This window comes from Coffea arabica, chromosome 3c (genome assembly GCF_036785885.1).
Source record: "Coffea arabica cultivar ET-39 chromosome 3c, Coffea Arabica ET-39 HiFi, whole genome shotgun sequence".
Taxonomy (NCBI): domain Eukaryota; kingdom Viridiplantae; phylum Streptophyta; class Magnoliopsida; order Gentianales; family Rubiaceae; genus Coffea; species Coffea arabica.
In genome coordinates, this window is record NC_092314.1 from 5,299,962 (window position 1) to 5,318,252 (window position 18,291).

The window sequence follows — 18,291 nt, forward strand, 5'->3', positions numbered from 1 at the left end:
TAGGGGTTGGCTGAGGTAGGAAATAGGCTTTTTGTTCTGCATCAGCACTGCTCCTATGCCATGGTAGCATGCATCTGTTTCAATGATGAAGGGTTGAGTGAAGTCAGGAATAGCTAGGACAGGGGTGCTGCACATGGCCTCCTTCAGTTTCTGAAAAGCCTTTTCTGAGTCTTCATTCCAGTGGAAGTTGTCTTTCTTTAGTAAATTGGTCAAGGGCCTTGCTATGGCTCCATAGCCTTTGACAAATCTCCTGTAGTAACCAGTCAACCCCAAAAATCCTCTCAACTGTTTAATATTTGTTGGCTTTGGCCAGTTTTTCATGCCTTCAATCTTCCCTGGGTCAGCCTGAACCCCTTCTGCTGATATGATGTGCCCCAAGTATTCTACCTGCAGTTGTGCAAAAGAACACTTACTCATCTTGGCATATAGCTGGTGTTGCCTCAGGATGTTCAGGACCTCTGTCACTTGCTTCACATGTTCCTCCATGGTTGGGCTATAGACCAGAATATCATCAAAGAACACCAGTACATGTTTTCTCATCTGCTCTTGGAAGACCTGGTTCATCAGACTTTGGAAGGTTGCAGGGGCATTGGTCAAGCCAAATGGCATGACCTTGAACTCATACAGTCCTTGATGTGTCCTGAAGGCTGTCTTTGGAATGTCCTCCACCTTGACCTTGATTTGGAAGTAGCCTGCCCTTAGATCAATCTTAGTGAAATACCTGGCTCCATGCAGCTCATCAATCAGCTCTTCAATCAGAGGCATGGGGAACTTGTTCTTAATTGTCAGCTCATTCAGCTGCCTATAGTCCACACAGAATCGCCATGATCCATCTTTCTTCTTTACTAACAGGACTGGAGAGGCAAAGGGACTGCTACTAGGCTGTATGATGCCTATTTCTAGCATCTCCTTCACCAATTTTTCAATTTCTGACTTCTGCACGTAGGGGCATCTATATGGCCTCACCTGGAAAGGTCTGGCCTCCTCCTTCAGAGTAATCTGGTGGTCATGGCTTCGGGTAGGTGGCATCCCTTTAGGCTCCTCAAAAACATCCTTGTACTGATCCAGAACCTGACTGATTTCAGCAGGTATTTGCCCTGGATCCACTTCCTCCACTACTGCTGCCACTTGTGCTACTACCCCATAAGCTTGCTTCCTTAGCCACTTCTTCAGCCTGTTACCCTTGAGTCCCCTTAGTTTGACACTGTTACCCTCCCCTCTTAGCACTACCTCATGTTCTCCTTGGTGGATCCTCATACTGAGGTCATTGAAGTTGAATTCTATGGGGCTATGCCTTGCCAACCAGTCCACTCCTAGGATCATGTCACAGCCCCCCAATTTAAGAGTGTTGAAGGTATGCTGGAATTGGTGTCCCTGCATTTCCCATTGCAGGGGCTTGTCCAGCCCCTTTGAATCCACCTTTTCTCCATTAGCCACATTGACCATCATTCGAGGTCCCTGTGTACCAAGCTTCAGTTCTGTGGCTAGCTGCTCATCTATAAAACAATGGGTGCTGCCACTGTCTATTAGAGCAGTAACCTGTCTCCCTTTTGTCAGTCCTTTAAGCTTTAAGGTCCTGTGCCCTGCACCTCCAGCCAATGCATGCACAGATACTTCTATATGTTCATCAGCCAGCTCACCATTAATACAATCACAGTACACTTCATCCCCCTGCCCCTCATTCCCTCCTGCAACCCCTTCTTCTTCAGCTAGTAGGTAATGAACATGGGACTGTTTGCATACATGTCCCAGGGTATAAGGTTCAGCACATTTATAGCACAATCCTTTCTCCCTTCTCAAGTTAAACTCATCAGGGGAAATCCTTTTGAATTGGCTCTGGTTGAAGGAATTCTGGGTATAGGATCTAGGAGTGTGTTTGGAGTTGTCCTGGTTCCACTTGGGATGAGTATATGTCTTTACTGGCCCCTTCTGGCTATGGAAGCCAGCAGGAGCAGGTTTGTGTATTTTCTGTATGGCCTTAAGGTTCCTCTCTTGCAGTTTAGCTATTTCAATGGCATCAGCTAAAGATTCAGGTTTAGATATCTTAACCATATTAACAATTTCTTCTTTCAATCCACTCATAAAACATGCTTTATAATAGGAATCAGACAAATGTGGTAAGGATGGCATTACCAGGGCCTTAAGCATTTCGAATTTCTCCAGGTAGTCAGCTACAGATCCAGCCTGTGTTAGCTTATTGAATTCCTCGATGGCTTCCTCAGGCTTTCCTTCCCCAAACCTGACACACAGGGCAGTAGTCAGCTCTCCCCAAGGTATCATCTCCCTCCCATGGAAGACTCCATGGAACCAAATGTCAGCTCTATCCCTGAAGTAGAGCTCAGCCACCTCAGACTTCATTTCATCTTCCACTCCATGTATCTTGAAGTATTTATTGGCTTTCCTGATCCACTCCCTAGGATTGTCCCCAGTAAAAGCTGGTATATCCATCTTAGGTAACTTGTGGTCATTCCTGTACTCTCTCCTGCCAGTCACTTCTCTTCGTGGATCCAGTTTAGATCCTTCTGACTGAGTTACCTCCTTAGAGCTGCTGCTCCCTTCCTGCTCCTTGCCTCGTTCATTCACCTTAGACATCAGTTGAGCCATCATATTCATCATCCCTTCATACTTCTGGTCAATCCCCTTCAACAGTTTATCAGTAGCATCTTGCCTGAATTCCATTGATCGGATAGCCTGTTCCATTCCCTCATTTTTGTTAGTGAAGGTCCTGACCACACTGCCTAGTTCCATTATCTCTCTTCTCAGAGCCTCATCCTGATTCTTCGTCATCCCTATGGCTCGTTAGCTCAGCTCTGATACCACTGTTGTGGTACAGAACCTAAAATCCAGTTGGGAATGGAGAAAAGAAGTACTGAAGTATTCAAGCTTTGAACAATACTCAAATGAAATGCGAATCAATGGATCAATTTCCAATTTTATTGATGAACATTTAAATTGGATACAGAAACAGAATTTGGCGGGAAAGAGGAGGAGGGGAAATAGAATGCAGGAAATTAAGGGAAAAGACAGAGGGAATATTTCCTCTCTGATTGCAGAAATCAATCTTGACAAAAAGACCCTTAACTATTACATAATCGATCTATTTATAAAGAATTATCTAACTAACTTCCTTCCCTAGCTAATAATCAAACGCCACGTGTACTGGGAATCTTCAGGTTGTTGGATCACAACTTCCGCAGGGACAGCATGAACCCAGAATGGGCGTGCTTCATTGGTCACGCCTTTGGCATATCTTTTCACGCCTTCTCCTTTGTTGACTCCACGTCTTCTTCTTGCTTTTGTATTGGTTATTCGTTGCTCTTGTCTGTCCACGCCTTCCAGTGTATCTTCTTAGCTTCTCACGCCTTTCCTTATCTGCCATTCACGCCTTCTGTTCCCCAGTCCCCTACTTCATGACAGAGAGAGAGAGAGAGATTTTTGAGGAGTTTGGAAAGGAGTATTGTTAGTGTAGAGTTGGGTCCGTACAGTAGGCATCGAAGAAGAAGAATAAGGAACTAAAAAAGAAAGAAAGAAAAGGAATAAAGAATAAAAAGAAAAGGGAAAGAAGGGAAAAATTGCCGCTAAATAGTAAAGTCAATAAGTATGAAAAATATAAATATTTAAAGGAGAGCAGTGTTGGAATTTGATGCACTTTCATCTAAAAAGACGGTTTCCATCCACCGTCCAAATTAATCCAAAGTACAGAGAGGTTTTTTGCGTGTTTTTTTAATGGTAGGGGGATTCCATATTTCCATGACCTTTGATCAGAGTTTTTATGTATTTTACTCTAAATTTGCATAGGTTTCCTTTTATTTTTTATTTTTGGGTTTCATATAATTTTTGGAATCTATTATACATATATATTTAAATTGTAGAATTGTAATTTTTAATAGGAAAAATCGTCCAAAACGTCCTTCACATTTTGTAAAATGATTTTTTTCGCCCCTCATTTTTAAAAGTATAATTTTATATCCCTTATATATTCACATCGGTCAAATTTAGTCCCTAACTAGGTTTCTGATCATTTTTTGGCCGGAATCAGGCACGTGATCATTTTTGAAGGGTAAATTTGTCAAATTATATTTTACATAATCTAATCTATAGTTCTCCACATTTTATAAAACAAATTTTTCGTCCTTCACATTTTATAAAATGATTTTTTCATCCCTCACATTTCACAAAATGAATTTCTCCATCCCTCACATTTCAAAAAATGAATATTTCCATCCCTCACTAATTATGTGTGTGAGGGAAACCTTAAAAAAAATATGTGTGAATACATTTTGTTTAAACACATGTATATGTCTATTTGATTTTGCTTAATAATACGAATAGCATAAATATATGTATGTGTCTATTTGATTTCACTTAACAATACAGATACCATATGTTATACGTGATCATTTGATTTCATCTGGTATTAGCTAGTAAAAAATCTTGTATTCATTGTCAAGTTGGCCAATAAAGCTATTTTCGGTCAAAATACAATAAGAATATGCAAATTAAGGTTCTATTGGTAAATATTAGTCATAATCATACAAAAAGAGAAGATAGTCCACAAGTTGGGCCCAATTATATACATGTGTTCATGCTATTATTATTAATCAAAATCAAATAGACATATACATGTGTTTAAAAAAAATGTATTCACACACATAATTAGTGAGAAATGAAAAATTCATTTTTTGAAATGTGAGGGATGGAGAAATTCATTTTGTGAAATGTGAGGGATGAAAAAATCATTTTATAAAATGTGAGGGACGAAAAAATTTATTTTATAAAATGTCGAGGGCTATAGATCAGATTATGTAAAATATAATTTGACAAATTTACCCTTAAAAAATGATCACGTGCCTTGCACATGATGGATTCCGGCCAAAAAATGATTGAAAATCTAGTTAGGGACTAAATTTGACCGATGTGAATATGTAAGGGACATAAAATTACACTTTTAAAAGTGAGGGACAAAAAAAGTTATTTTACAAAATGTGAAGGACGTTTTGGACGATTTTTCCTTTTTAATATATGTTTGACCTGTCATTAGAACGGTGATATAAATCAAATCATGGTAACGATCTTCATCAATTTGTTAATAAAATTTGCTTTTTTTAAATAAAAAAAAACACAGTCCAAATGATGTTGTTGTCAGTCTTGGGCTATTCAATTTTGAGTTTTATTTAACCGATCGCGCTTTGGTCTCTAGCATCAGTTGTCCCCACGTGTTGACTCATTGACGCAAATTGTTCCTAGTCAAGGAAAACCAAAGGTTAAACGATCATTTTAGTTGCTTATTTTTTAGACCGTGATCATTTACATGTTAACTCCTAGACGCTAATTGCTCGGAGTAAAAAAAAAAAAAAAAAAAAAAAAGGCCAAGAGGTAAAATGGATCATTTTAGTTGCTTAATTTTGAGACTGTGATCAAATTGTTCCTTATGTGTCAACATCTATCAATTAATTCCTCATCTTCACGAGCTAAAGGTTCCTTATGTGTCAATTAATTCCTCATTTTCACGAACTAAAGGCAATTTAAAACCTTTAAAGGAAAATTAGAGTCCACTTTATGTGCACCTCATGTGCACCATTAAAAACAACTACTCCCTCCGTCCCAAAATTTGGGACGCTTTTTGGAAACGCACTTTTTATGTATAGTAGCATTACGGGATATGCTTATCTGACTCTTCCAAACGTACCCTTTGCTGTTTGTAGAGTGAAACAACAAATTGGTGGGACCACTTGCCATTAAGTCACTTTGACTAAAAGGCAAAGACAATCAGAAGAGTATAACTTCCGATGATGTGTTGTGGGTGGGTCCATCAGAATTGGTTAGTGCAATCTTGACTTGTCAATAAAAGGGTATAACTGGAAAATAATTGTAAAAGTTATTTGACTTTTTCAAAGTGACTCAAATTTTGGAACAAGCAAAAAGTGAAAATATGACATTAACAATGGGACGGAGGGAGTATTTACGTTTAATATTATTAGAGTTTTAGTCAATTTAGTCCCTTTTGCATTACCGTCTATTGATTTAATCCCTCGCCTCTATAAAATAAAAGGTTAATGAATGATTTCTCATCGACTTCTGATAAAAAAATTAGATAATTCTAATGGAATTGATAACGTAAAATGTACGCCATTAAAACAAAAATGAGCAAAATAAAAAAAAAAAATCTCACAAGCCTCGATCTACTATTTTTTCTGGATTCACATCTCCCAATTTCACCAAATTTCTAAATATAACCGTTAATTCATAGGCTTTCGTACCGTGCATATTATACAAAGATTATGCATGTTGCAATTGGAGAAACAACAAAGGATACAACAACAGTAGTAAATCATGCGATCAAAAAGTTGAGGTTGCAACAAAGAGTACCAAAAGTAAATAGAGGAAACATAGGAAAAGAACAAAGAGTTAGAGGTCATGACAAATTTTTTCCGTCTTTTTGCTGTCCACATGCAGTGGTGGCGAGGCAACGTATATCTAAGCCAATAAAACTATAGCTTGCAGAAGCACAAGAAGAAGAATATACAATAAGAAGAAAAAAAAAATCCCCAGCCACACTTCCACGGATCAGTGTTGAGGCTTCAATGTCTTATTAATTCGTAGCAATTCACTAATACGCTTATTACTCCATCGCAGAGACAGCGAAGAGTTAGATCATCTTTATTCAGCTATAAGAGCGCTGATCAACTATGTGCCGTGTAGCAGGCCAGAATAGTAAAGTATGTTTGCAAGAATTGAAGTGGAAAAATAATACATTTACGAGGGTTTCTCATAATGTACCCAATCACGCGTTTTGTAGATATCCACCATTGTTTTGGGGGGTATTTTCTGATCTGTCTCCTTACGTGGCGAAAGTGCTCACAATCACATGGTTCCACGTCATCAAACTCGCTCAGAATTTCTGGCAACGCCTCTGCACTGCCGCCTAGAATGACTCCTTGGGAGGAAAACAGGTCAACATCTTGTTCTGTACGAATTAACTCACTCAAAAGCTTAAAGAAGGAGGTTGATTCTGGTTTAATCCCTCTGGCTTTTTGAACAATCTCATATTTGTGAAGGCATTCCACCATCAGCGCTGTGTACCTGTCAACCTTGAAGATAGGCAAGTAAAGAACACCATTGAAGGAACCATGCTTGTAATGAATCCCTCTGCTTCCCAGGTCTTCCTCTAGTGCTGCAAATGCAATGCCTTTTCTGCAAAGTTCCACGGCTGAAGGTAAATCATCAACTTCATCGCCGCCCACATCATTGACCATTATTGAGATACCAACATCTGAGCCACTTCTTGTTCCAAGCAAACATGTCTGGAGGCAATGTATCAGATCGACTGGTTTCGGGTCCAACTCGATTATGAGTAACATGTGTACAGCTCTTTTTAGCAATCCCGATGGTTGCTTCCATTTGTTTTTCTTCATTAGTTCCTGAAAGAACCTAAGTTTCATCAATTGCTTGAGCACTACAAATGGGATTTGGTTACCAACAAAGAACATGGAACTAAGCCACATCTCCATGGCTTCTCTGACGCATCCTATCCCAAAAAAGCGATGATTATCCGGGAACTCAAGTTTGAAACCATCCATTCCCTCTCCAAGAATGGAAAATGCAACCAAGAGATAAAAGCAACCATCAATTGCCATCATTTCTCTAAATTTGTCTCCATCGATATCCTTTAGATCACACTCAGGATAAGCAGCTCTTGCTTCTTCTTCAGTCTCCTGTAATCTGCTCAAAAGTTCTGGTAGAGTAGAACCCGACTTCTCCAGTACGAAATTCAAAGCTAGCTTCTTCTCTTTTTGTCTGATGTCCACCTCTCCTTTCAGTTCTTTTTCCAGATAACAGGGGCCAAATCTCCAAAACTGTCCAAATTGGCCATTATGATATTCTGGCCAAAAGATGCGTATTTGGCGCGGTATGTTATTGGTTGGTTCACATGTGTTTTGCATTAGGATCAAAGAGATTCAGCTCCCACGTCCCACCTGGTATCATATTCAAAGAAACTCAAGTAAGTTGCAAATGTCTTCTCCAACACATAGAGGTGATGGAGGGGACCTCAATAATCATAGTTACATACCACTTGAATATATTCAAGATAGGTGGATGCCGTTATCAACAGCGGCAGAATCAGGACCTACAATCAGCGTGGGCAGTGGAGGCAATATTATACACCTAAAATGATATTATTACTGTGCAAAGAAAATTTTAATTAAAAAAACGTGTTTTGTACGAGTTTTGTGTTGTGGAAGTATTGATTCAAGGAGTAATCAATTTTGTGTTTTAATAGCTTTAAAACATATTACTGTAGAAGAGACTGTCTAAAAGAAATTGGTTGTTCAGGGAGATCATATGAGGGCCAAGATTTCTTACAATATAGAGGGCAATGTAAAAAGAAATGAGTATTTTTCAAATTTGAAGGGGTACAATTATAATAAAAACATAAAAATTTGTAATAATTTCATGGTTATTTTTTAAATATAATAAAGTTGACGGGCAACACAATGTAGCTCCGCCACTATTTATTGAACAAAGAGAAAGCACTTGGTTCTCACTTTTTAAGTGTGGACAACGCTTGATTAAGGGGTGTTCATATTTTCCAGATAATAAAAAATGGCCCAATCCAATCTACATTGAATTTCGAATTTTTGTAAAATAGAATTTTAAAAAATCAAAATATAATGTTCTATAAAACGGTTCGGAAATGGATATTAAAAATACATTACCGAATTACTGTCTTAAGTCTACCAACAGTAGAAAACAACTTAATTATCGTAAAAAACTGCAAATGATAGTAGGAAGACTTGAGTCCCGGAATGAGTCTAGCACAATGTTGTTTTCTACTATATCCATTTTCTTTTGTTTGGCAAAATGCCTACGAACCATAATTTCTTTTTCAAGGAATTAAACAAACGGAGGAACAAGAGAAAACCTCAAAGGAAAAAAAATATATGGGGAGAACCCAATTTTCCAATTGTGATGAGAAATAGAAAGGGTCCAATTCCAAATGAGACACCACAATGGAAGAGCTTTTAATTTTTAGGGCCCCTTTTTAAATGCTCAAGAAACCAATCCAACCGACGAGTTGAGCATGAACATTCAAGAAACAGCCAGGAACAGCAAATATTCAAGAAATTTTGTGTAGGTAAGTCACCTGATTATAACGGCCGCACTTGTTATCATTGGAAGAAGCCAACCTTTACGATCCCATGTGTTTCACTATCAAAACTGAAAGATCACAGCAAAAAAAAAAAAGAAAAAGAGTCAGATAGTTAATTGAGCTAACTAGCAGCAGCATGCATGGCACCAAACACACGACGCACTGACACAAGTAGTTTCACTTAAGGCGAAAACGATGAGGCGCGGCTCGATCGCTTAATATTTGTGGTAAAAGCAGAATTATTTGAAGTAAGTCGATGATAAAAAGCTTTGAGGGCTGGTTGTTTGAGAAAATCGGGAGGGGAGAGGGACTGAGGGAGTGGCGAATAACTTCTGATTTCGGAAGATGGAACTCCATTCTTGTCTCGTCAGTTAGAGCTTCAGAGTAGTACGAGGATGAGGATAGCACTGCTAGAACCAGTTATGGTATTAAGTACGAGAAAGAGGATTCGGCCTCAGGTCTGGGAGTAGACTCCGGAGCACAGGTAGAAGAACTAATAAAGAAAGTTTGATCTGCTGCAACGGGACAGCGCTGACCGCCAAAGGGCCACACGCAGCCATATGAGCTATCAACTCATAAAAATAGAAAAAGAAGGATACTCCACCCAGAGTACTACTATAAGCCAAGAATTATTAAGCTCATAATAATAATATGACGACTAGCTAGCTAGCATCATCAAAGCTACTCGCATACCTCAGTAATATGACAAAAGACAGGACGAGAGAGGAGGCAAGAGGGTGAGGGAAGGGAGATTAGCGAGATTTTTGAAGATGCATGTATGCAAGGGTTGTAGAGTTGTAGTTGAGGTGGAGCCGTGCAGTTGGTGGATTTTAAGCTAGGTAGGTTGTTTATGTATATAATAACGAGTCAAGACTAGGATGTTTCGTGCCAAAAAACGAAAAGTTTAAGGTAAGAAAAGGAGTCAGAGAGTATGTTTCTTTCTTGAAAAGGAGTGACGATCGAGTATGTCTGGTGCAAATTTTTGGACATAACGAATTTATTCTGCAGCTGTGAAAGAGCATGACAAAGGTCTTCGTTATCGCAAAGTCTAAGGAGGAGACACTGAAGAATATGTTCGGAGCAAGCTTTTGGACATATATAACGATTTTGGTGCTGCAGCTGTGAAAAAGCATGGCGAAAGTCTTCGTTAGCACAATGTCTAAACAGGGACTATTTTTTTCAACTATTTTCAAGAGTCACATATAAACTTATTAGGTACTACAATGACAAAAAAAAAGAGAGTAAAGGATAAATCATTTGCTATAAGAACCCTATCCTTACCATCCTTATTCTATATTTTGCTTTTCAAGTCCTAGGGTTTAAGGCTCACCGGGCCTTTGAACTATTTACAGTAACAAAACGAGGGATAGGAACCCATGTAATATCTTTCTATCTAAAGAGTAAGCCATTTTTTTCAATTTAAGGGGATTGGTGAGAAAGAAGTCTCTCATCTCTTGTTGTCTATCGATTCGCATCACAAGCACTCTTTTATTTACTTGTTGACGAAGACAAGACTTGCCAAGACACAACTGTTATCAATCTCTCCACCTGCCACGTGGTGACTACCACTTGCCCCGTAAGAGTCATTTAAGTTCTCCCCTTACCTTTTATAGGCCAGCATCTTTCCTCCTCACATATTGCAGATGTTGCTTTCCTTGCCTTGCATGGAACCTTTGATTAGAAAGATTTACAGATGGCTGGAGAGAGACTGGAAATGCAATATCATCCACTCATGGAGGGAATGTTTACAAGGTAGCTGATGGCCTGGCTAAGAGGAGTTTAACTTTAAAGAAGGAATTTTGGCTGGATGCATTCGCTAAGAAGAGTTTAAAGAAGGAATTTAGACAAGGAAGTGCTGCAGGAATCGTCCAACGAGATTAGAAAGTTTGTGTATAAAGATATGAAGAATGGGGTCGCGCCATCCCTCTGATGTACCCCAGAAAATTAAAGGAAAATTCTACCAATGACCTCTCTAGTATAGATTTAAGGACTTGCTTGGATTGTTTTTTTCTTTTTCTTTTTCTTTTTGAGTTTTTGTAAGAATATTCTTTATCAAAATTTTCAATCATATTTTTACCTTTCACATATAACATTTTAAAAAAATGTTATAATATATTTTCTATAAAAAAAAACCCTCAAAAAAAAAACTACAATCCAAACGGAATTTTAAGTTTCCTAAATGAAAATTCATATCTCAAATATTCAGATGCAAAAAAAAAAAAAACATGGGAATTAAACGGGATATCACTCAACTTCAACCATGAACTTCAATTGCAATGATTGCTAAATTAGGAGGAAACTTCATTTCTAAATCTTATGCCAAAGCTTGCAGTGCAACCAATAAAAGTGCACTACCACTTGCATATGTTCTTTTGGGTATAATGGACTCCTACTTGCACATTTATTCATTCATGGAGGAAGATTATATTGTGTGTTGTATTTTCTTTTCATGTTCTCACTTGTTCCAGATTTTTACAGGGCATGTACACTCTATCCTTGATTCGGTAAGAACCCATCCCAGTATGGCGTGCAAGCTATCCTTGAATTGGTGAAAGCCCATGTAGTATCAATTTATACCTCGCATATTGCCATATGGAAATGGGCTGTTTTTCATATCTCGGTTTTATTTTGGAATGGTTTTATATGTTGAAATTAAAAACCAAAAAAAAAAAAAAAAAAAAGCACGCCACTTTTAATTAACAAAACCAAATTAATTGTGGTACAAGGTTGCCTTCATACAATTAATTTGTGCATTTCACTGCTAATAACTATATATAAGAGGTAGATTGATGTCTAAATTAATGTTTCTTGATCGCATGAAGTATGATAAACTTTTTTTTATTTTATTTGTTTTGGGTCTATGCTCAAAGATCTTGAAAAGGTGTAATTGGAACTTGGAAGTAACATTTGTAATGTTATCCAGAACAACCTTTCAAGTAATAAGGAAGTCTGTATTTGCTACATTGGCTACCCAATTACAACATATATAATCTAATCAATAAGAATATTGCGGACCTTTTCTTTTTCACCCTTCTTTTTTGTGCTTGTGTAGATAATGATGAACTGCAATGAAGCTATCTTAACTCTTTAAGTAAGTAATCTGTTGATAGCCTATTTATCTCCAAATTAGTGAGTGCCAACTTTGTCTCAACGCGTCAAAAAGAAGAAATTAAAGAATTTTCGATTAAGAAGTTAATCACTCCAATAGAATTAAATTAAATTGAATAATTTAGTCACCAATATGTTTAATTCTCCACCATGACTAGCCGTGATTCTTTTTTTTTTTTTTTTTTGAAGGGGGGGGGGGGGGGGTTCGAGTGCCAACCTCTTATATAATATACCTTTGGGAGGAGGCCTTTGCTTTTCTCTTCCAACGGATGAAGTTTCCTCTCAGTTACTTCGCTAAAAGGGTTTACAATAAATTATCGAACATGGCTAAGAATTAGGATTCACATTATTGTGCTGCTCTTCAAGCTTCAAGCTTCAAGAAAAGGCGACAAGTTGGCTGCTTTTCTCTTCTTGTTGTCATTCTTGAAGCTATATGAAGACAAGAAGCAAAGAATAATGGAAGGGAAAAGCAGCCAACTTGTGGCCTTTTCTTACCCCCAATCCCCCATCATATGCGTGGCGAAGACTAGGAGACTAAACCTCATCCACACAACGTTGCACTCTTCAATAAAAAAAAAATTCAATTATATCTTACAAACAAGTTTTTTATGACGGAATTCATTACTATATCAATGAATTTTTGCATGTGAAAAGAACCATGGAATTCTATACTAGTTACCTGATATGTTAATCAGGTTCTGGCTTATAAATCTTTCAGGAAGAATCAAGCATTCTAACATTCGCGTTGGATGAGAACTTTATAGACGAGTCGGAAACTTTTAGATCAGTTACTTGATATCGTAAATCGTTGCCGGTTGAAACACAGATGGCTCGAGTTACGCAATCTTAAAGAGAGAAAATGAAGAAGAAAAAGCAAGCCAGGTATTAAAAAGAAAAACAACTAGGGTCCTCTCCATTAATTGGAAAGAACTTTTTCTCCTTTACAAACTTAGGTAGAATTAGTTATAATAGAACACTTAAAAATCGAAGCCCTCTGTAATGCACTTGCCACTGTTGCATCAAACCTTAAAACTTTTGTCATAATTTTTAACAATTTGTGCCAATCAAGTGTTTTGTGGAACTTGGATGATAGATGAACTTGTTTTTTTTTTTTTTAGTGTGTTGACAATGACATTTTTTGTGGGGGCTTCGTCCAACAGCAATGGTTGCCTGATGGATACAGGTTATGGTCTTAAGTGTTAATTTTTTTGGACAAGCAAAAGTATAAATCAGTTTTTATGGGAGCTGTTGTTAATTAAGCCTATCTGAACATCTCTTCGAAGAGGCTTAATGTACCTAATGCGTTGAGAAGAAAGCAAGTCCTCAACAGAAACATAAACGTGCTTCAACTAGAATTTATCTTGAGCGGTATTAATCTTCAGATTACAATCAACTACGATTTTACCTTTGACACTAAACGTTTTTGAATCTGCTACATGGGATCTGGGCAGCAGATAACTGCCAAGTTGACGCTGTGGTATGGAGATGAACAAATATCTGTTCTTGCATGGAAGTAAATCTGGTGGAATGGCCCAATGATCGTTTTTCTCCCCCAACTTCTAAGTCTGTCAGTAATTTGGGCGGAATGATATTGGGTTTACAAAACCCAATTTTCATTGGAAGTTCTTTAGCTGCCCAACTAAGTAGGACTATTAAGTATTAGGATTAAATTTTTATCCAGTGTCAATATAGTGAATTTTTTACACTAATAACAGGTGTAGATTGTGCCTACTGAATTATTTTAACAAAGCAACAGCAAAGTTAAGTGTACGGAGCTTTAGCAAGGAAGCTATGTATTGATTGATAAACTGAAATATGCAATAGTTATGTATTAGTACAAGTATTCATTTTTTAATCTTCTCATCCTTACAATCCCAAGGAGAAAAATGTGGTTGACTATTCTTTACTATTAATCTTTGAAGAGAAAATCATATTTAAAGTGCAAATGGAAAGTACTTACACAAATAATACAGCTACAAATGCTGGTTTTATATGTTCAAGGAGAAAAATTTTAGGAATTTTCCAATTTTATTAGTTTCAGCTCATATATAGAGAATCATATGTACGCAGAACAAAGTGTTTAAAAATTGAAATTTGGTAGATAAAAAATGAATAAGAAAATGAAATAACTAATGAAAAGGTGCATGCAATTTAGCTTTAAATAAAATTTTCTTGACATAATAGATAAAATTTTAACAAGTCAACAGGTAACGCTAAAATAATTAATGGCAAGTTAAATTTTATAAATCAATCAACCAAACAGTACTAGTAAGGTCAAAAAATATGTATAGAGGGGTAAACGTACAATTTTTTTTTTCTTAATGTTCAAATTTTTCATAAAGCAACAGCTAGGTTGTGTCTTCTTCTTCGCAGATGTCAAAGTCGATCAAATGACGCAGGAGCTGGAAGACAAACTTTCGAACAATTAATGTAAGGGACTACCTTTAGGTATTGTTATGCTTTGGAGATTTCATGCGAACAAAGCTAGTGAACTCCGTGTGGTTATTAACATTGCATTTTTTGTGTCTCGTTTACTTTTCCAAATGGAAGCACAAAGAAACCTCCAAATTGTACTACAAACGAACATTGAAACGAGGATGCAGGTAAAAAAGGACCAACAAAGGATTCTGATCATCATTGAATTCTTTCATTTGTGACAACCCTTTAATGTTGGGATGGGGAGGGTTCTAAAGTAAGTTAACAATAGAAAGAATGTTTGAGCGAAGGTGAGAATTAATAGGCAGGGTGCCAATACTTTGCACTGATTTCCTGGGGAGCCTTTTTGAGTGGTGTTCCTGTCCTGACCTGCCAGATTGCTCAAGATTACTGAAAACTTGTAATTTGCCTCTAATCTAGAATGATATAAAGGCACTGACATGTTAGAACTTGTAATTTGTCATCAGTTATATCAACAATGGTTATGGTTTTTGCCTTTACGTTCCTTTTCTCTTCAATTTCTTGTTTACCGTTTTATATAAGGAGGAGGATGAACAAAGACCTCTCGCCATCAAAGTAATCAAACATTAGAACCAAGTAAAAGCATTAACAAAGAAGTCTCAACATTCGCACTCATATATATGGGAAAACCATCAGTTTTGGTATTGGCGCGGGGGTCTAAAGTAAGCTAACACAGCAAAGACTGTCTGGATTAAGGTGAGGATGAAAAGCAAGATAGCCAAGAGTTTGAACCTTTCCCAGGGAGCAATGTTATAGTCTCTCAGTTGGATCCTCAAAAGGTGGAGGTTTGGAGTGGTGTGCTTGTCCTGGCTGGCCAGATTGCTCAAGATTGTAGGCAACTTCTCTTTATGGTAGGGGTTGTCTGCTTTGATGATTCCTTTTTTGGCTAACAGCTTGACATCTTCATAGGTACAAATGAGATCGTTCATGAACTGCAGATAGGATCTCACCTCGCGTTTGCTCTTGCCCTGTTGTTGACTCTCCTCGTAATGCTTCAGGCTTTTGAAAACTAGTTCTGTATCATCACCAACTGTGAATACCGGCAAGTAAAGACGAGCAAAGATGTAGTAGTCTGTCAAACTTATCTCTGTGCAGCCCACCTCTTTCACTTTCCTAAAACGGATTCCCTTCTTATTCAACTCGGAGGCGCTAAGAGTCAAGTCCTTGGTCCCATGGACTCCCCCGATGTCCCCCAAATCAACATCCCCTGTGTCAGCTTCAACGAGGTTGACATTGCTTAAACTTCGTGCTGGATCAAGCATGAATGAGTGGAGCGCATGAAGCAAGTCAGTAGGCTGCCGCTCTTCACCCCGTGGCTTTGGTGATGCAACAGTTTGATTGGTAACATGTTCTCGAGCAGGCAGAACAAGCAACTCATACAAGATCCTCTTGGGCAGTTGTGATGGGGTTTCCCAGTTTACTACTTTTAGTATATCCTGGAAAAAACTTTGCTTCATAAATTCATTGAGCACCACAAGTGGAATTTGATTCCCAACAAAGAACATCGCCTCAATCCACCTGTTGACATCCTCTTTCTTCTTTTTGTTGCCAAAGATAATGTGATTGCCGGGATAACCCAGTTGCTCGGAAGAAGCTCCGAGGATGAATAATGCCAACTGGAGGAAGAAGCAACCATCTTCAATCATCATCCACCGGAACTGAGACTCTGTCAAGTTACGCACGACTCCCCCAGCATCAGCATAACTAGCTCTGGCTCTTTTCTCTACCCTTCTCGTTGCAAACAAGTAATTTTCTATGGTTCTGTTTCTGTTCCCGCCTCCAGATTTTTCCAGTACTTTATCCCACGCTTCCTTCTTTCCACTGACCTCGGATTCGTCTTCACGGTAAAATGGGCCAAATCTGGGGTGCGACACTTGGAGCTTTCCCTTTTCTCCAAGTTCATCAAGGACTGAAGGGTGACACTTGCATATCCTACAAACGGGCTTCTCATTGACTGCGACTAATGGGATGTCTTCAGGGTCATCTGAGCCGTCTACCAGTTCGTATTTGTGCCAAGAAGTAGACATATTCGATCTGCCTCAGGTCAAAACGCAGATTCAACTTATTTATGGCTCCTAATCATACAACAATTTTACTTCTTTTGAACCAATAAAATTGGGAAAAGAAAAACGTTTAAGAGTTTCATATCAGAAAGAACCGGTTACCCCTTTTCACCGAAGCGGACCTCAAAAAGGAAAAACAGTTGAAACGAAAAGCATGTCGTGAATTAACCAGATGGAAGAACAGTTTAGTCTAGGTTGAAGGTTCCTCAGCTCCAACGAAATTCTTGGCTGGAAAAACAATATGAGAGTGAAAGTTCATAGTAGCAATGATGCTAGGTTGAAGAAGAAAGAGCTAAAAGGAACAGAGCCGTTTGTGGTTGGCTAGTTGGAACTTGGAAGCAACCCTTCACGGAAATGAGAAAACCAACCAGCAAGAAGTTGACAAAAAAAAAAAAAAAAACAAAACAAAACAAAACCAGCAAGAAGTTGCAAGAATTTGTGTTAATAATTGCAAAATGGAATAATTGCAGAAAGCTCCCCTAAGGTTTCTAATAATTTCACTAGCTTCCCCTAAAGTTTGTAAAATTACACAAATCTCCCCTGAGATTAAGGTTTTGATAACAAAATTAGTCCAATTAAAAAAGTAACATTAAAAAAGTACTTTAAAGAAAGAGATGAAACTTTTATTTCATAAATACCCTTTATGCATGTATATAAGTTGTATTAGTAAAAGAATAAAAATAATTAAAAGTTAGAAATAATTAGTACACACATTTTACCACTCAAAAAGTTTGCATTTAATAATTTAGATAATACAACTAAGTAATAAAACTATATTAATGATCACAAGATTCAGCAAAACAGACTAGTCATCTCTTTTAACATGATATTTGTTATGATTCTTGTGATTTTAAAAAGAAAATTTTTTTCAAATTTTGTTTTTCTTTTCCCTCCTTTCTAATTGATAGAATTTTCAAATTCTTGTGATTGATAGAATTTGACAATGATCAGAAATCAATTGTACATAAGGTAAGAAGAAGAGTTTTGATAGAAGAAAAAATACAAGCCAAAAGAAAGTTGTTCGTGAGGATTTTTTTTTTTCAAAAATTTGAAAGTTTTTCTGTTTAGAATCACAAAAATCATAGCAAATATCATGTTAAAAGAGATAACTAGCCTATTTTAATGAATCTTGTGATCATTAATATAGTTGTGCTACTTATTTGTGGTGTCTAATTTATTAAATGTGAACTTTTTGAATGGTGAAATGTGTATATTAATTGTTTCTAACTTTTAGTTATTTTTATTCTTTTACTAATACAATTTATATACATGCATAAAAGGTATTTATCGAATAAAAGTTTCATCCGTCTCCTTATAGTTCTTTTTTAATGTTATTTTTTCTAATTAGACTGATTTTATTATCAAATTTTTAATTTTAGGGGAGCTTTGTGTAATTTTATAAACTTTAAGGAAGACTCGTGAAATTGTTAGAAATCTCATGGGAGGTGAGGTTTCTGAAATTATCCCTCGCAAAATTTGATACCCTCTAGCTTACCTATTAGTTGCCCTATA

At 37.3% G+C, this 18,291-nt stretch overlaps 2 protein-coding genes across 2 annotated transcripts; both read right to left on the minus strand.

Moving 5' to 3' along the window:
* Positions 1-6,415: 6,415 nt before the first annotated feature.
* On the minus strand, positions 6,416-7,943 carry LOC140038183 (uncharacterized). The gene is made up of 2 exons (XM_072083282.1): positions 6,863-7,943; positions 6,416-6,477 (listed from the first exon to the last, which is right to left on the minus strand). The coding sequence occupies exons 1-2, from the start codon at positions 7,941-7,943 to the stop codon at positions 6,416-6,418; spliced, it is 1,143 nt and encodes a 380-aa protein (XP_071939383.1).
* A 7,405-nt stretch (positions 7,944-15,348) lies between these two features.
* LOC113734344 (uncharacterized) lies at positions 15,349-16,743 on the minus strand. Its single transcript, XM_072083283.1, has one exon. It carries the CDS (start codon positions 16,741-16,743, stop codon positions 15,349-15,351), a length of 1,395 nt encoding a protein of 464 aa, XP_071939384.1.
* Positions 16,744-18,291: the final 1,548 nt, after the last annotated feature.

Bases quoted from the DNA above. Each gene is read 5' to 3' on its own strand.
- LOC113734344 (XM_072083283.1), bottom strand. From the start codon at position 16,743: ATGTCTACTTCTTGGCACAAATACGAACTGGTAGACGGCTCAGATGAC.
- LOC140038183 (XM_072083282.1), bottom strand. From the start codon at position 7,943: ATGCAAAACACATGTGAACCAACCAATAACATACCGCGCCAAATACGC. The intron at 6,478-6,862 runs GTGAGCACTTTC...TTATTGGCTTAG, and splicing joins TGACGTGGAACCATGTGATT to ATATACGTTGCCTCGCCACC.